The 15,305-nt window shown below is 36.7% G+C and overlaps 1 protein-coding gene across 1 annotated transcript in view; it reads right to left on the bottom strand.

Moving 5' to 3' along the window:
* Positions 1-14,282, bottom strand: part of TAS2R16 (taste 2 receptor member 16) — a 96,992-nt gene extending 82,710 nt beyond the window's left edge. The window contains exon 1 of the mRNA XM_054564209.1: positions 13,407-14,282. Coding sequence (XP_054420184.1) covers positions 13,407-14,282 — 876 coding nt within the window. The remainder of the gene's footprint in view (positions 1-13,406) is intronic.
* Between the last annotated feature and the right edge of the window lie 1,023 nt (positions 14,283-15,305).

The following is a 15,305-nucleotide window of genomic DNA, read 5'->3' on the forward strand; positions in this document are numbered from 1 at the left end:
ATTTGTACTGATGACAGTCACATAAACCCAAGACTAGCTGGTGCTGGAAGGTTGACCAACAGAACTGCTAAAATATCTCTTTGTAACTCCAGCTCTAACCAATCAGAAGATACCTGCAAGCTGATCACATATTGAAGAACCTTACTTGCATTTTCACCCTTTAAAACCAAGTTTAGGCTTTTGAACTTGTGTAGCAACCTTGCATAGTACTACCAATAAAACAAATTTAATTTCTCTGCTGCAGTTCTTGGTGTGCAGTGTTTGACTTGGTTGTGTTCAGTGAACAAATTTTTTGTTTTGTTTCAGTACCAGTCACCTGCCTGAATATCTGGAACCTGGGTCCTGAAAATCTTGCTGTGCCATACTCATGTATGTTATGCATCCTCCCTTACCTATACCTAGAATCTAGGACCTAGGAATTTCAGTTTTATGCCCACTTAGGGACGTGGTCATAGACTATAGTAACATCAGCCAAGGTGGAAGGATTTATATGACTTTGTGACAAATCTCTCAGATAACAGCTTGAAGAATTTGTCAATAAGGCTAGAAAGCTTTAAATTGTTTGACCAAACATCCCCCTAACATGGGCAGACATGGAAAAAAATAAGAAGTTCAAACTAGTTATTTTTTTAAGTTTATTTCAAGACTTGTTTCACCTCTTTTTGTGTGATACGTTACAATCTGGACTCTGCCTAAACTTAAGTCTTGACTTTATTTGAGGGCATTTATTCACCTCATTCTGATTAGTTCTTAAGTTATTACATTTAGAGCAAAAATAGGAGGGAAGTTGATTTCTTGACTTACCCTTCAGAAGACAATATTATTTCCAAGTTCTTGGAATGGCCTCATTCAAACCATCAAGTAATGACAACACCCATTTGCAAATATTCTGAAGAAATATCCATTTACACAGTCAGTCTTTAAACTTTAAGAATGAAGGCTTGTGAAACGTATTTTTCCTCTAATTTTAAACTTAAATATTAATATTTATTTTCCCCTACAAATGCTCAAGTGATTATTCTTAGTCATTTTGATTATAACTCAGCAGTGTTTCAGTTATTTACATCTAGCATATTTTTTTAATCCTCACCTGAGGATGAGTTTTATTGATTTATAGAGAGGGGGAGGGAGAAAGAGACAAACATCAAATGTGAGTGAGAAACATTGATCAGTTGCCTCCCACATGTGCCCTGACCGGGGATTGAACCTGCAGCCTAAATATGTGCCCTGATGGGGAATCAAACCCAGAATGTTTTGGTGTTCGGGATGATGTTCCAACTAACTGAACTACAGGGCCAGGGTGCATCTAGCATATTTCTTAGTTAATTCTTTTTTATGTTTACCTGAAGACATGCTTATTGATTTAGACAGGAGAAGGGAGGGAGAAAGAGGGGGAGAGAAACATCAATATGAGAGAGAAACATGGATCACTTGCCCTTGTATGTGTCCTCTCTGGGAACTAAACCTCTAATCCAGGCATGTGTCCTGACCTGGAATTGAATCTGCAGCCTTTGGTTGACAAGACAACCCTCCAACCAACTGGACCACACCGGCCAAGGCAGTAAAAGTTAATTCTTAAAAAGATCTAGCATTTAAGTTAAAATTCAAAGAAAAACTTAATTTACCATAAAGGACTTATCCCTTATCCAATCAATGTAACCTGTTATTTTGATATATTTTATTTGCCACATAAGTAACATGTAAGCCTGTAAGAATTATTATGAGTTTATTTGAGCCAAACTGATGACAATTGCCAAGAACCAAAATCTCAATGGATTGAGAAAATGTTCTGGAAAATGGTTCTTTTTACCACTTATTTTATATCTCAAAATCAAAGGGGAAGATGTAAGGGGGTTACATGAAATACATTGGCGATAGGTTAGGGAAGGGGAGAAAGCAAAGTGGGGAAACCTCTGGGATTGGATAGAAAGTAAAATGAATAGACACATACTTCTTTTATATAGGTGGGTACAGGATAGTTAACAGTCAACAGTTAACATGATAACAGTAACAATGAGGGGATTTGAGGTCTCATTTCTGGTGTGGTTGTGCTTTAAGGGGTCCTCATAAAAGGAAATTACTTTGTTACTTCAAAATCATGTTAGCAGGTATGTTATCCTAGGTGCAAAAGGACAACAGATAAGCTCAGGTAAGGTAAAGATTGATCTTTTTTAGGGAATAAATACTGCCCTAGGACATGATTCTCCACCATGAACCACTTTTAGTTTGAATGTTTTAATCAGATCATCCTATGTGATTACTTTAGGTCTCTGTCTTTGTAAGGTTGCCAAACAGGCCTCCCCTGAGCTTGTCAGGTTTAGTATTTTGCCGTGTTACCAGAAGGACCCTCCTTTGTTCTTGTCTTTCTTGCAAGAAAGAATTCAGGCAAGGGACAGAAAGTACAGTGAAAATGAAGAAGCACGTGTATTTATGAAAGACATTTGAGCACAAAGCTGCAAGTGGGCACCCAGCTAGTCTGAGTGCCCTGCCCTTTGGGGTTTTAGGGGTTACATGCTCACAGCCAGCCTCCAAGCTCCCCCTCCTCCTGCCTTCTCTGGACCATGGGATTAACAAACAGCTTCAAAGGCTTCCTTTCTTAAATAGCAGAAACAATAAAAGCTCCTTTCTTCCTGAGCTTATCGCTTATGGTAGTCCCTCTTGCGATCTTTGGAACGCTAGCAATGGCATTTGACCAGGCTCAGGAATGCTGAGTTCCAAAGTCCGGCATGTCTTCCTTCCCCTTCTTGCCTTGGTTTGCTATCTAGGCTGCCTAACAGATTCTTCTTTGTCCACAACATAAAAAATTATGTGAAGAAATTTGGCACTGCAATATAGTTTATACAGCTATGTATCTTGCCACCAAAACTAACAAAAAAGTAAATTCATACTTAGGATCCATTTTGTAAGTTTCATTTAAAAAATAACAATTTTAAAGAAATGGTGTTTTTGGAGTTTGAGACATGGCTGATAGATTGTGAATGAGTTTCAAAGATTTCATTAAAAGCTCTGTCTAGAAAAGCCAAAGAAGATACATATCCCTCTTATTAAGAGGCATTTTGACATAATAGTCACAGGAATAAGTTATTTCATACTGATAGTAAGTAAATAATCCTCTAGCCTTTATAGAAAAGAGTTCCCCAACCTTTTCCCTTAATGTGCATTTCTGAAATAAAAGTAAATCTGTATAATTTTTAAAAATTAGTTTACAACTGCAGTTATGTTGTGATGGTTATATTGATACAATGCTACTTATAATATTATCTTTGGTAGCCTTTCTTTATCTTTCATAAGGTCAATTTCTCCAAAGACCTTGTCAAAATTTACAATAGAAATGCATAAACAATGCTGATCATTGACATAAAATAATAACACTATTAACAGAATATAAACACAAACACCGGAATGAAAAGGAGAAAAGAATTGAATGTTTTGTTCTTGAGTTCTTGTGTATAAAGATATGATCAAACCCAAATTTAAGGTGGCTCTAACTGGATTTAGATACAGGGAATGATAATGGCTGTGTGTAGTGGCTGGAAAACTAAGGAGCATCAGGCTTTGGTTTAGCTCCTTCCGAGAAAGGAATTTATCTCAGAGTTTTCCTCCCTCCCTCCCTCCTTCCCTCACTCCCTTTCTTCCTTCCTTCTTTCAACACTATTACAGATGTGCCCATTTCCTCCTGCCTCCAGCCCACCTCCACCCAGCCCCTGTCCCCTCTTCTCTCTGGTCATCACCACATTGTTGTATGTGTCTCAGGATCTTTTTATAAGGAAGCTGTAATACACACCACCTGATAAGAAATCTCAAAGAATATGTAGAGGTATTTAACATCTTACTGACTTTCCTGTCTTACATAATAAATTTAATGAATAGACTGAGCTTAGATGAAACAAGATTTTCTGTAAACAAACATATTCCAGAAATCTCACCTCTTGATGGCAGTATAGATTACACAGCTTTGTGGTTCGCAGGTTACAAAGCATCTAAATCAAAACATTAATGTTGTATCTAATTAAAGTCTTCATCTTACCCCCTATCTTAGGTCTGACATAAAGACTGAGGACTAACAGGGAAGAGAGTAGGAATTCAATTTTTTCATTCCCCTGTTGCCCTCTCTTCTTGCTCTTATAAGACCATGGAGATGAGGAGGTGGGAGAAATAAAATTTAAGTCTTAATTGGTTGGTGCTATTGTAACCTGGCCATTGGTGCCCTCTGTTGGGAAAGGAGTCCAAATGCACTCTGTTTTCTGTTCTTCAGGACCCTAAGAGAATTCTCATACTGGATTTTTCCCTGGTAAGGGAGAGACGCTTACGTGCTAAACCCCTCTCAGCTCTTGCCCCATTGTGAAACCCATAGCTTCTTTCTTATATGGATGTTTAAGGTGATAAATGTATATATTAGTTAAAAAGAAAGATCTCAAACAACTGAACTTTATGCCTCAAGGAACTAGGAAAAAAAGAATAAACTAAGCCCAAAGTAAGCAGTAGGAAAGACATAACAAAGATCACAGCAAAAAGAAATTAAATAGAAACCTAGAAATGTAATAGGAAACATCAACAAAATAGCTGTTTTTTAAACAGATAAAATTGACAAATCTTTAGCTAGACTAAGGAAAAAAAAAGTAGAAGACTCAAATAAAATCACAAATAAAAGAGGAGACATTATACCTAATACCACAGAAATACATGGGATCACAAGAAACTATTATGAGCAATTATATACCAACAAATGGATTACTTAGAAGAAATGTGTAAATTCTTAGAGACAAAGAAGTTACCAAGACTGAATCATGAAGAGTACATAAATGGATCAATAAAGAGTATAGAGATTACAACAATAATAATTTAAAAAGTTCTAAGAAAAGCCCAAGATCAGATTATTTTACTGTAAATTCTGCTAGATATCTAAAAAAGAATTAACATCAATCTTTTCAAACACTTCCAATAAAATGGAGAGAAGGGAATACTTCTGAACTTATTTTATAAGGCCAACATTATCCTGACACCAAAACCGGATAAGAACACTGATGAACATAGATGCAAAAATCCTCAAGAAAATATTAACAAACCAACTTCATCAGCACATTAAAAGGATCACATACTATGATCAAGTGGGATTTATCCTTAGCATGCAAAGGTGACTCCACCTACACAAATTAATAAATATCCCTGATGAATACAGATGCTAAGATCCTCAATAAAAGATTGGTACACTGAATCCAGCAATATATTAAGAAGATCATATGCAAACACCAAAAAGGATTTATTCTGGGGAAGGGGATGCAAGGTTGGTACAATATTCACAAATCAATAAATGTGATACATCACATAAACAAATTGAAGAAAAAAATCATATGATCATATCAATAGATGCAGAAAAAGCATTCGATAAAATCCAGCACCCATTTATGATACAGAATCTCAGCAAAGTGAGAATAGAGGGGTCATACCTGAACACAAAAAAGGCCGTATATGAAAAGCCTATAGCCAACATCATACTCAAAGGGCAAAAACTAAAAGTGTTTCCCTTAAGATCAAGAACAAGATAAGGATGTCTGCTTTCACCACCCTTATTCATCATAGTACTGGAAGTCCTATCTACAATGGTGAGACAAAAAGAACAAATAAAAGGCATCTAAATTTGAAAGAAGGAAGTAAAAGTGTTATTACTTGTAAATGACATAATATTGTACATAGAAAACTGTAAAGACCCCAACAAAGAACTGTCTAATAAATTTGGGAAAGTAGCAGGATACAAAATTAATCCAGAAATTAGTGTCACTTTTATACACCAATAATGAACTCTCAGTAAAATAAGAAAACAATCTGATTTACCATTGCAACAACAACAACAACAAAAAATAAGGTACCTAGGAATAAATGTAACCAAGAAGGTAAAAGACCTATACTTGGCAAACTATAGTACATGAAGGAGAAATGGAAGAAGACAGAAATAAGTAGAAGCATATAACATGGTCATGGATTTGAAGAGTTAACATTAAAATGTCCATAATACCCAAAGCAATCCGTAGATTCAACACAATTCCTATTAAATGACCACTGGCATATTTCACAGATCTAGAACAAATATTGCAAAAATTTATATGGAACCAAAAATACTCCAAATAGCCTCAAAAGTCTTAAGAAAGAAGAACAAAACTGAAGGGATCACAATACTGAATATCAAACTATACTACAAAGTCATTGTAATCAAAACAGCCTGTACTGACACAAGAACAGGCATACAGATCAATGGTACAGAACAGGGAGCCCAGAAATCAGCCCACATCTTCATGGTCAAATAACATTTGACAACGAAAAGAATAGCATGCAATGAATAAAAACAGTATCTTCAATAAATGGTATTGGGAAAATCGGATGGGTCATGCAAAAAAAAAAAAAAAATGAAACTAGATCACCCATTTACACCATACACAAGAATAAACTCAAAATGGATGAAAAGACTTAAATGCAAGTTGCAAAACCTTAAAAATCCTAGAAGAAAGCATAGGCAGTAAAATCTCAGACATCTCATGTAGCAATATTTTTGCCAACATTATTTCCCAGGACAAGGGAAACAAAGGGAAAAATAAACAAATGGGACTACATCAAACTAAAAAGCTTTTGTACGGCAAAAGAAACTATCAACAAAATTAAAAGGGAACTGACTGTATGCTTTCATATTTGCTAATATTTGCAAACATATTTGCTAATATTACATCAGATAAGGGGTTAATTTCCAAAATATATAAAGAACTTACACAACTCAACACCAAGAAGACAAAAAAAACCCCCAATTTTAAAAATGGGCAAAAGACCCACATAAACACTTCTCCAAAGAAGACATGCAAATAGCCAATCAACAAATGAAAAAATGTTCATAACCGATCATCGGAGAGATGTAAATTAAAACCACTATGAAATACCACCTCTTACCTGCCAGATTAGCTATCATCAATAAATCAACAAAATACAAGTACTGGCAAGTATGTGAAGAAAAGGAAATCCTTGTGCTCTGTTGGTGGGAATGCAGATTGCTGTTAACTACTATGGAAAACAGTGTGGAGTTTCCTCAAAAAACTGTAAATGGAACTGCCATTTGACCCAGTGATCCCACTTCTGGAAATATATTTTAAGAATCTGGAAACACCAAGCAGGAAGAATATATGTACCCCTATGTTTACAGCAGCATTATTTACAATAGCCAAGAATGGAAATAGCCCAAGTGCCCATTAGTAGATGAGTGGATGAAAAAGATGTGGTATATTTATGTAATGGAATACTACATGGCTATAAAAAAGAAGGAACTCTTACCCTTTACCACAGCATGGATGGACCTGGAGAATATTATGCTAAGCAAAATAAGCCAGTCAGAGAAAGGCAAATAGCATATGATTTCACTCATATGTGAAATCTAATGAACAAATGAAACTGATGAACAAAATAAAACCAGTGGCTTGGATGCATGGAACAGACTGAGAGATCACAGAGAGGAAGGAGATAGGGGAACAGGAAGAAATTAGCCAAATAACATACATGCATATATGCATAGCCTTATGCACACAGACAACAATGTGGAGAAGGCCAGGGTGGGAATTGGGCTTGGGTGGAAGTGGACATAGGGTGGGAATGAGAGATATCTATAATATGTCAACCATAAACAAACAAACAAACAAATAAATGTGATATACCACATTAATGTAATGACAGATAAAAATTGAATGATTATCTCAGTAGATGCAAACCAAGCATTTGACAACATTCAGCATCCTTTCATGATAAAACTCAACAATTTGGGTATATAAAGAACACCATTATCAACAGTAAAATGTCGAAAACTTTTCCTCTCAGATCAGAAACAAGACAAGAGTGCTCACTTTTATCAAGTTCTGCTATAACAGTCAGGTGAGATAAATAAAAAGCAACTGAATTTGAAAGGAAGTAGTAAAATTCTCTCTATTTACAGACTATATGAACATATTAGTAGAAAATCCTAGACTCAACCAAAAAGTGTTGGAACTAATCTATGAATTCAGTGAATTTGAAGGATACACAATCAGCATACAGGAATCGGTTATGTTTCTATACACTAACAATAAATTATCTAAAGGAGAAATAAAGAAAACAGTCTCATTCCCAATAGATTCAAAAACAATAAAATACTTAAAAATAAATTTAACCAAAGAGGCGAATGATCTGGACACTGAACATGACAAGATTTTGATGAAAGAAATTGAAGACACAAACAACTGGAATATCCTTTGAACATCGATTGGAAGAGTTGATAATGTTAGAATGCCCATACTGCCCAAAGCTATCTGTAGACTCAATGCAATCCTTAACAAAATTCCAATGGCATTTTTAACAGAAATAAAAAAATCTTAAAATTTATATAGAACCACAGAAGACCTTGAATAGACAAAGCAATCCTCGGAAAAAGTAACAAAACTAGAGGCATCACATTCCCTAATTTCAAGCTATATTACAAAGCTGTAGTAATCAAAACAGTATGGTACTGGCACAACAATAGATACACAGACCAATGGAACAAATTGAGAGACCAGAAATAAATCTTCACATGCATGATCAACTAATATTTGCCAAGGGAGCTGAGAACACTCAATAGGGAAAGAATAGTTTCTTCAATAAATGGTGTTGGGAAAGCTGAATAATCACATAAGAAAGAATGAATCTGGGCCCCTATCTCACCCCACTCACAAAAATTACCTCAAAATTGATTCAGCACTTAAACATAAAACCCCGAACTGTGAAGTTCCTAAAAGAAAACATAGGCAAAATGTTTGTTGACATAGATCTTGGCAATGATTTTTTTGGATATGACACCAAAAGCACAAGCAACAAAAGCAAAAATCAAGCAGGCCTGCATCAGATTTAAATGTTTTTGTATAGCAAAATAAATAATTAATAAAATAAAAAGGCAACCTATGGAATAGGAGAAAGTATTTACAAACCATATATCTGATAAGGGGTTAATATCCATCAATACTCAAACTATATTAAGAACTCATAAAATTCAGTTACCAAAACAAAAAATCTCATTTAAAAAAGACAGAGGAAATAAATAGACATTTTTACAAAGAAGACAAACAAATGGCCAAGAGGTACATACAAAGAAGCTCAAGAGCACTATTTGTTTTGAAATACAAACCAAAACCACAATGAGATTTCACTTCATAACTGTTAGAATGTCTGCCACCAAAAAGTCAAGAGATATGTGGCATTGAGGATGAAGAGAAAAGGAAACACTTGTGCACTGTTAATGGAAATGTAAATTATTTCAGCCACTATGGAAAACAGCATGGAGATTCTGCAAAAACTGAAAACAGAAGTGCCATATGATCCCGCAATCCTACTTCTGAGTATATATTCAAATGAAATGAAATCAGGATGTGGAGAAAGTACCTGCACTCCCTTGTTTATTGCAGCATTACTCACACTGGCCAAATATTGAAACAGCATGAGGATCCATCCACAGATGAAGAAGATGTCACATACACACATACACACACATGAATATCATTCAGACATGAGAATAAAGGAAAGCAATCCTGAGAAAAAAGGAAATCAAGCCTGTCATTTGCAACAGTATGAATGGACTTGAGGATATTAAGCTAAGTGAAATATGTCAGAGAAAGACATTGTATGATATTGCTTAGATTTGGAATCTAAAAAAAGCCAAAGATTCACAGAGTAGAATGGCTGTTGCCAGGGACTGTAGCATGGGGAAATTTGGAATACATTGGTCGAAGTGTGCAAGCTTGCAGTTAAATAAATACGTACGTTCTAGGAATCTAATGCACAGCACTGTGATTATAATTAACAATACTGTATTATGTACTTGAGAGTTGTGCCTTATGCGATTATGCCTTAAATGTTCTCACCACAAAAAACAAATGATAATTATGTGATGTAATGAGCTACCTAATGCTATAATGGAAAATTTAATAGTAGGAGAGAGCTTACATTTGGTGCCAAATAAGGTAAAGGTCATCAGCAAAAGTAAGGAGGTAGAGCTAAACATGGATATTCAGAAAATAATGAACAGATGCATCGGGTACAAACACTTGGGTTTATGTTGGAGACTATTAGAAGTTAAGGTCTGGCCAGTAGTTCAGAGGCAGATCTTGAAAAGTCTTGAATACCAGGTTCCAAAGTAGGCAAATGGTGCGACTGAAGTTTTTGAACCCATGTAACCTGAACAGTGGGAATAGAAGTGGGTTTAGAGATTATCATCTAATAAATAAGTTTTGTGGTATGTCTAACTAGGAACAGACTTCATGTCAAGTGCTACCAGGAATTCACCATTTTTGCCAGTCTCTGCATTGTGTCAAGGGCAGAGGGTCTACTTCCCATACAGTCAATGGTTTGATGTATATGTGATGTACATATGTTTGTATACTGGTGCTGGGCTGTAGATTTCACATAGCTCCTGGTAAATTCAATGCTGCCACTCACGGGTGTCTAGATATTTGGTCCTAAAACCCAGGGAGACAGCCCTCTTTATCTTCTGCTTCCTGAGTCATCCTGAGTTATCTTGCAACACACTTTATGTGCGGGTGTTCATGAGTGTTATTAAGTGTTATAGGGCAGCCTACTTACAGACTGGACGACACAGGTGCATAGCCCCTTGGTGCCTGAATTTCATATCAAGCTACCTCAAACTCTCCAAAGGATTTCCTTGTACTTGATCCAAACATTGCTGTTAATCTTTTAAAGCACCTCCCTTTATTTTTTTCAGCAAAATTTTAAGTTTTATTTTGAATACATGGGTATTTAGTGAAGTGCCTCTTTATTTGTAAAAATATTTTATTGCTATTCTATTATACTTGTCCCGCTTCTCCCCGCTTTGCTCTTCTCTGCCCAGCCCTTGCTCTGCTCCCACAGTCACTCCTCACCCTGTACCTCCCTTTAAATCCTGACCATTTTTATCCAAATTTAAACTCTTCGCTTCTTTAAAATTTATCTGTTGGTTTTCTCTTTACCCTAGGTTCTTAAGTATGACATTAACCAATTTTGCGAATTTATAGGCAGTTTACTTGACCTTCTTAGGTTTTTTCCAGCTGAGTTGGATTGAATAACCTTGACCTGTCCTTTCAGTAGAAACTGTATGTAAAATCTCTTTGTGAATTATTGGGTACCCCAAAGATAAGAGATAACTATTATTTCTGTTTTTTTTTTAATTTTATTTCTGGATTCCCTGCAACTGCCTCTAATACCCCTACATTGTGCACTTTCAGGACAAGTTTTCCATTGCAGTTTATGAAAAAGAAGACAATGAGAGTACTACAAATTTTAACAGCTTCTGGAACAGTGTCTGTATATGTGTTTCTTTTTTTTCTTATTCTCTCTCCATATTCTCTATATATAAAGGAAACAGAAACTGAGATCCATCTCTCTGAGATTTTAGAACATGAATGATGTGGCTATGAATGATCAATAACAGCCATTCAAATTTCACTGGCTTTTGTCCCACTTATTCTGTTAGGGTCCTAAACTCTTTCAATCCATCTCCCCGCTAACATCTTAAGTATTCCTGGAAGTCTCTAGTCAGATAACACAATGTTGATATCTGCCTTTTATTTTCCTTTTTTCTACTGAGTCCCACTTCATCTAGTTATGATTCTGCTCCCCAGACATCATTATACCCACCAGGTTCCACCCTGGTTTACTATAGTTTAACCACTGGAGCCTGGGAGATGTCAAGGCCGCATGGCAGACTGCTGTGAAGTGGGAAGACATGCTTCACTCCCCTTTCCGTGCAGCAATGGAGATGCTGCTGACATGTGCTAAATGGCACAGCGTCTTCGGTGAAAGTGGTCTTTCATTTTGTAGTTATGTTTCACATCCTCAGTTTCAAATATTAATTCAAGGGATGACTTGGCTGGGAGACAAATTGAAGTAACAAACTAAGACCAGATCAGAAATTTCCATTCCCTTCTGAGGACTTCATAGTGAAGCTTGAAGTACCTGCATTCTTTTCCCCATAACATGGTTTTCTCTCAGGATGTGTTTTAGTCTTCTAATGGGAGATCCAGAAGTTCAGTTTGTCAGATGTGCCCAATATATATAAAAGGTAAATAAAAATTATATTCTTAACCTCTGTCACTAGAAAGCCATAGGAGATGAAGCTGTCTTTAGGAAAAACACCCCAAGTGCCTGAAGGAGGTGGAACCTGAGACCCAAAGGCCTGGAAGTTGGCTATAACCAAGATACTTTGTTGTTAGAGGGTGAGGGTGAAGAGGAGAGAAATAATGAGAGAGATTCCATGGGGAGGAGGGGGGACTGCGTCTTACAAGGAAAAGGGTATGAGAGAAGCCTGTGGGATTGAAGAGATGTAAAAGGACTTCTAAAGAACAAGAAAGTCCTATAAGTGATTTTAATTGATTACTATGTGGTTCCTATATTCTTATCCATTTAGGAAGGGCTTTGAACCATCACAGAGGAAGAAAAAGAAGAATATAAAGAATTTATGCCAATGTCATTCAGATTTTATGAAATAAGAAGAGCTCCCAGATAACATCTTGGTTATATATGGAAGAAAATCAGCTAAGCCTCAATCTGGGAATCTTTTCAGAAAGTTCATTCTAAACCATAGTACAATAGAAGGGCAAGAATCCTGCCAATGGAAACCATATGCAATTGACCCAGTTAAGTTGCCAATATTTGGAGACATTCTAGGATGAACCTAGACTGGGTAAGTAGTTTCCTATTCTGGGGAGAATATAATGCTTTAACAAATGGAAATGAAAGAAGAGTTAAGTTTTGACTTGAGTTTTAAAGGAATAAAGGCACATTATTTGGAAGGGAAACAAATAAGAAAAGCCATGTCATTGGATAAAGGTCCAGATGCACCAGAAAGGAAGAAAGATGGCCAGACATTTTCTTGACTACATTTAGAAAAATTAATTAATTGAAGCCTTAGCACAAGGAACCCTCAGGGTGTGAGCAATACTTTCTTGTGGGAGAGCTATTCCTGTTTATATTAACATGTGAAGTAATTTGAAGTCATGAAAAGTATAAAATAAATATGATGTGTGGACATCATGATTTGGGCTCTCTTGGGTAGAATACACTTGTAAAACTCCAGAGATCGAGAAGACTAAGGAGAGATGGGGAAACTGTAAGAAAGTTGGGACCAACCTGGGGACTATGGAAAGAAAAAAGAAAGAAGTGGCATAGAATAGAGAAAAGATTGATTGTTTACAGATGAATGGCTGTGGGAATGGAAGAGAATGAAGCTTGCTTGCATTTATGGCCCATTACTATCACATAAGGGACTGTCGAGACTAATGCTGGTTATTGGTACTAGTTGCATCCATACAAGCTTCCATTTGCTCAGGGGTCTTGTACCCAGTGTCTCATGTGGCCTGTAGGCACCAGTGGCTTACCTTTAAAACCTTTTTAAATTTAGGGTTGCTCAGCATTAATGAAGTGGAATGAATAGAGACTATAGCGTAGATGACAGCTTCCCCAGCCCAGAACCAGGAGGTCGTATCCCATAGGATGTGGAGAGTGGAGAAGATTATGCTCAGAAAGTAAGAGGTAAAAAGGATGGCGACGAAGGCAAGAAACCTCAGGGCAGTGGAGAGAGCTTTCATGCTGGAGTTGCTGTGGCCAGTGTTGTGATGTTGCATCTGCCCTGAGTGTTGGGACAATGAGACTATGAGCAGGATGGTGGAGGCCAGGAACAGGAGGAAAGGAATAGTCAGCATAACCATTTGCTGAGACACCTGCACATTTTCCACAAATGTCTTGAGTCTCTCAGTCACGGTGTTGTTTCCAGGGAACTGCATCATGAAGAATAACTGAATCTCGCTGTGATACCTAAAAGCTGAAAAAATGATTGTCACACAGGAAATCAGCAGGGATCCCAGCAACATCCAGGGAATTAACCTCAAAATTCTCCACCTCAGCCAGAGGAAGATGGGATGGGTGAAGGAAGAGATTTTGACACAGTAGACGAAGGCAAGCAAACTGGTTAACCAGAATGTAAGAGTATTAGTATATTCCCAGAAGATTGATACGTACCGAAGTACAAAGTTAGGGCTGAAATAGGAGCAAAAATTGTACAGTACTGATGACCACTGTAGACAGAAGCGACAGACACCCAGGCTGATGAAAATCATGTCCACAGGTGACAGTCTTTTGACCTGTACCCATTCTCTGCTCAGCACTGCAACAATTAGGCTACTCTGCAAAATTATTGTCAAGGACTCAAGAAAATAGATGACCATGAAGAAAACCGAGAGTTGGTTGGGTATCATCCTTCTATTCCAAAGTATCTTTCTATCTTCCTGCACACAGACTCAGAATTTCTGCAATAATTTCCAAGTAGGAAACTCATTCCAGGTCTCGCTATTGTTTTATGCAAGAAAATACGTCCCAGAGAATGCAAATTTTCATTGACTTTTTAAATTTTGCCATTTTCTTATCTTCAGCATTTGCTTATGCTTTGCTTGCTGGTTTGGATGCAGGGAAATGTTGTTTGAATGTGGATTCCTGCTTCTGAGTTAATTTGATTATTCCCAAAAAAGAAATACCTTTTCATAGCCATGGCATTTATTTCCTCATTTTCTCTGTGAGGTGATTTTAACTTATTTTCTCATCTTCTTTAAATGATGGCTTCATTCTTTTAACCTACAGCTTGAGCTGCAGAAAAGATTGCTCATTAATGTGCTGGGTAATATATGTATTCTGCTAGTTGAGTGCTGTGATCGTAACAATTCCAGAAACCCTGTCTCTCCAGCTTCCAGAGTAGTGGGGGGTCAATGCTACAACCAAAGTACATGTCAATAAAACAGTAATAAAGAAAAATCATTAGAGTGAGGTTCCACCCACAAAATTCTGGAAGCACAGACCTTAAAGTATCATCCTCCAATACAGACCATGTTCATAACTGCCTGTCGAATTCCTCAACCCAGAATACCTCCCCATTGTGCTCTCTACAGTCAAGGTGTGATATCCTTCCCTACTATTCTTTCAATTCCAAAACATTTACCTTTATATATCTTTGGAAATTGTTCTTGTTCCATTAACATCACCGTTTTGTTTTTTCCTTCTAACCTGGTTAGGCTCTTTCTGGTACTGCTCACATTTCTGAAGATGATATGAAAGAGGTACCATTTATCACTAGTAAAACAATTTTTAAATATTAAACCTGCTGAACGGAAAAGCCTGAAAGCCTTGCTCACTTTAAAAAAATTTTTTTTCCTTGAGATTCCCTTTCTCTGGCCGGTTTGTGGAGAGAAATGGAATCATTGATGGTGTTAACACCAAATGTCTCTGAC

The sequence above is a fragment of the Pteronotus mesoamericanus genome, unplaced genomic scaffold (assembly GCF_021234165.1).
Source record: "Pteronotus mesoamericanus isolate MK-2021 breed Mesoamerican mustached bat unplaced genomic scaffold, CSHL_Meso_final scaffold_85, whole genome shotgun sequence".
In the NCBI taxonomy this organism is placed as follows: Eukaryota; Metazoa; Chordata; class Mammalia; order Chiroptera; family Mormoopidae; genus Pteronotus; species Pteronotus mesoamericanus.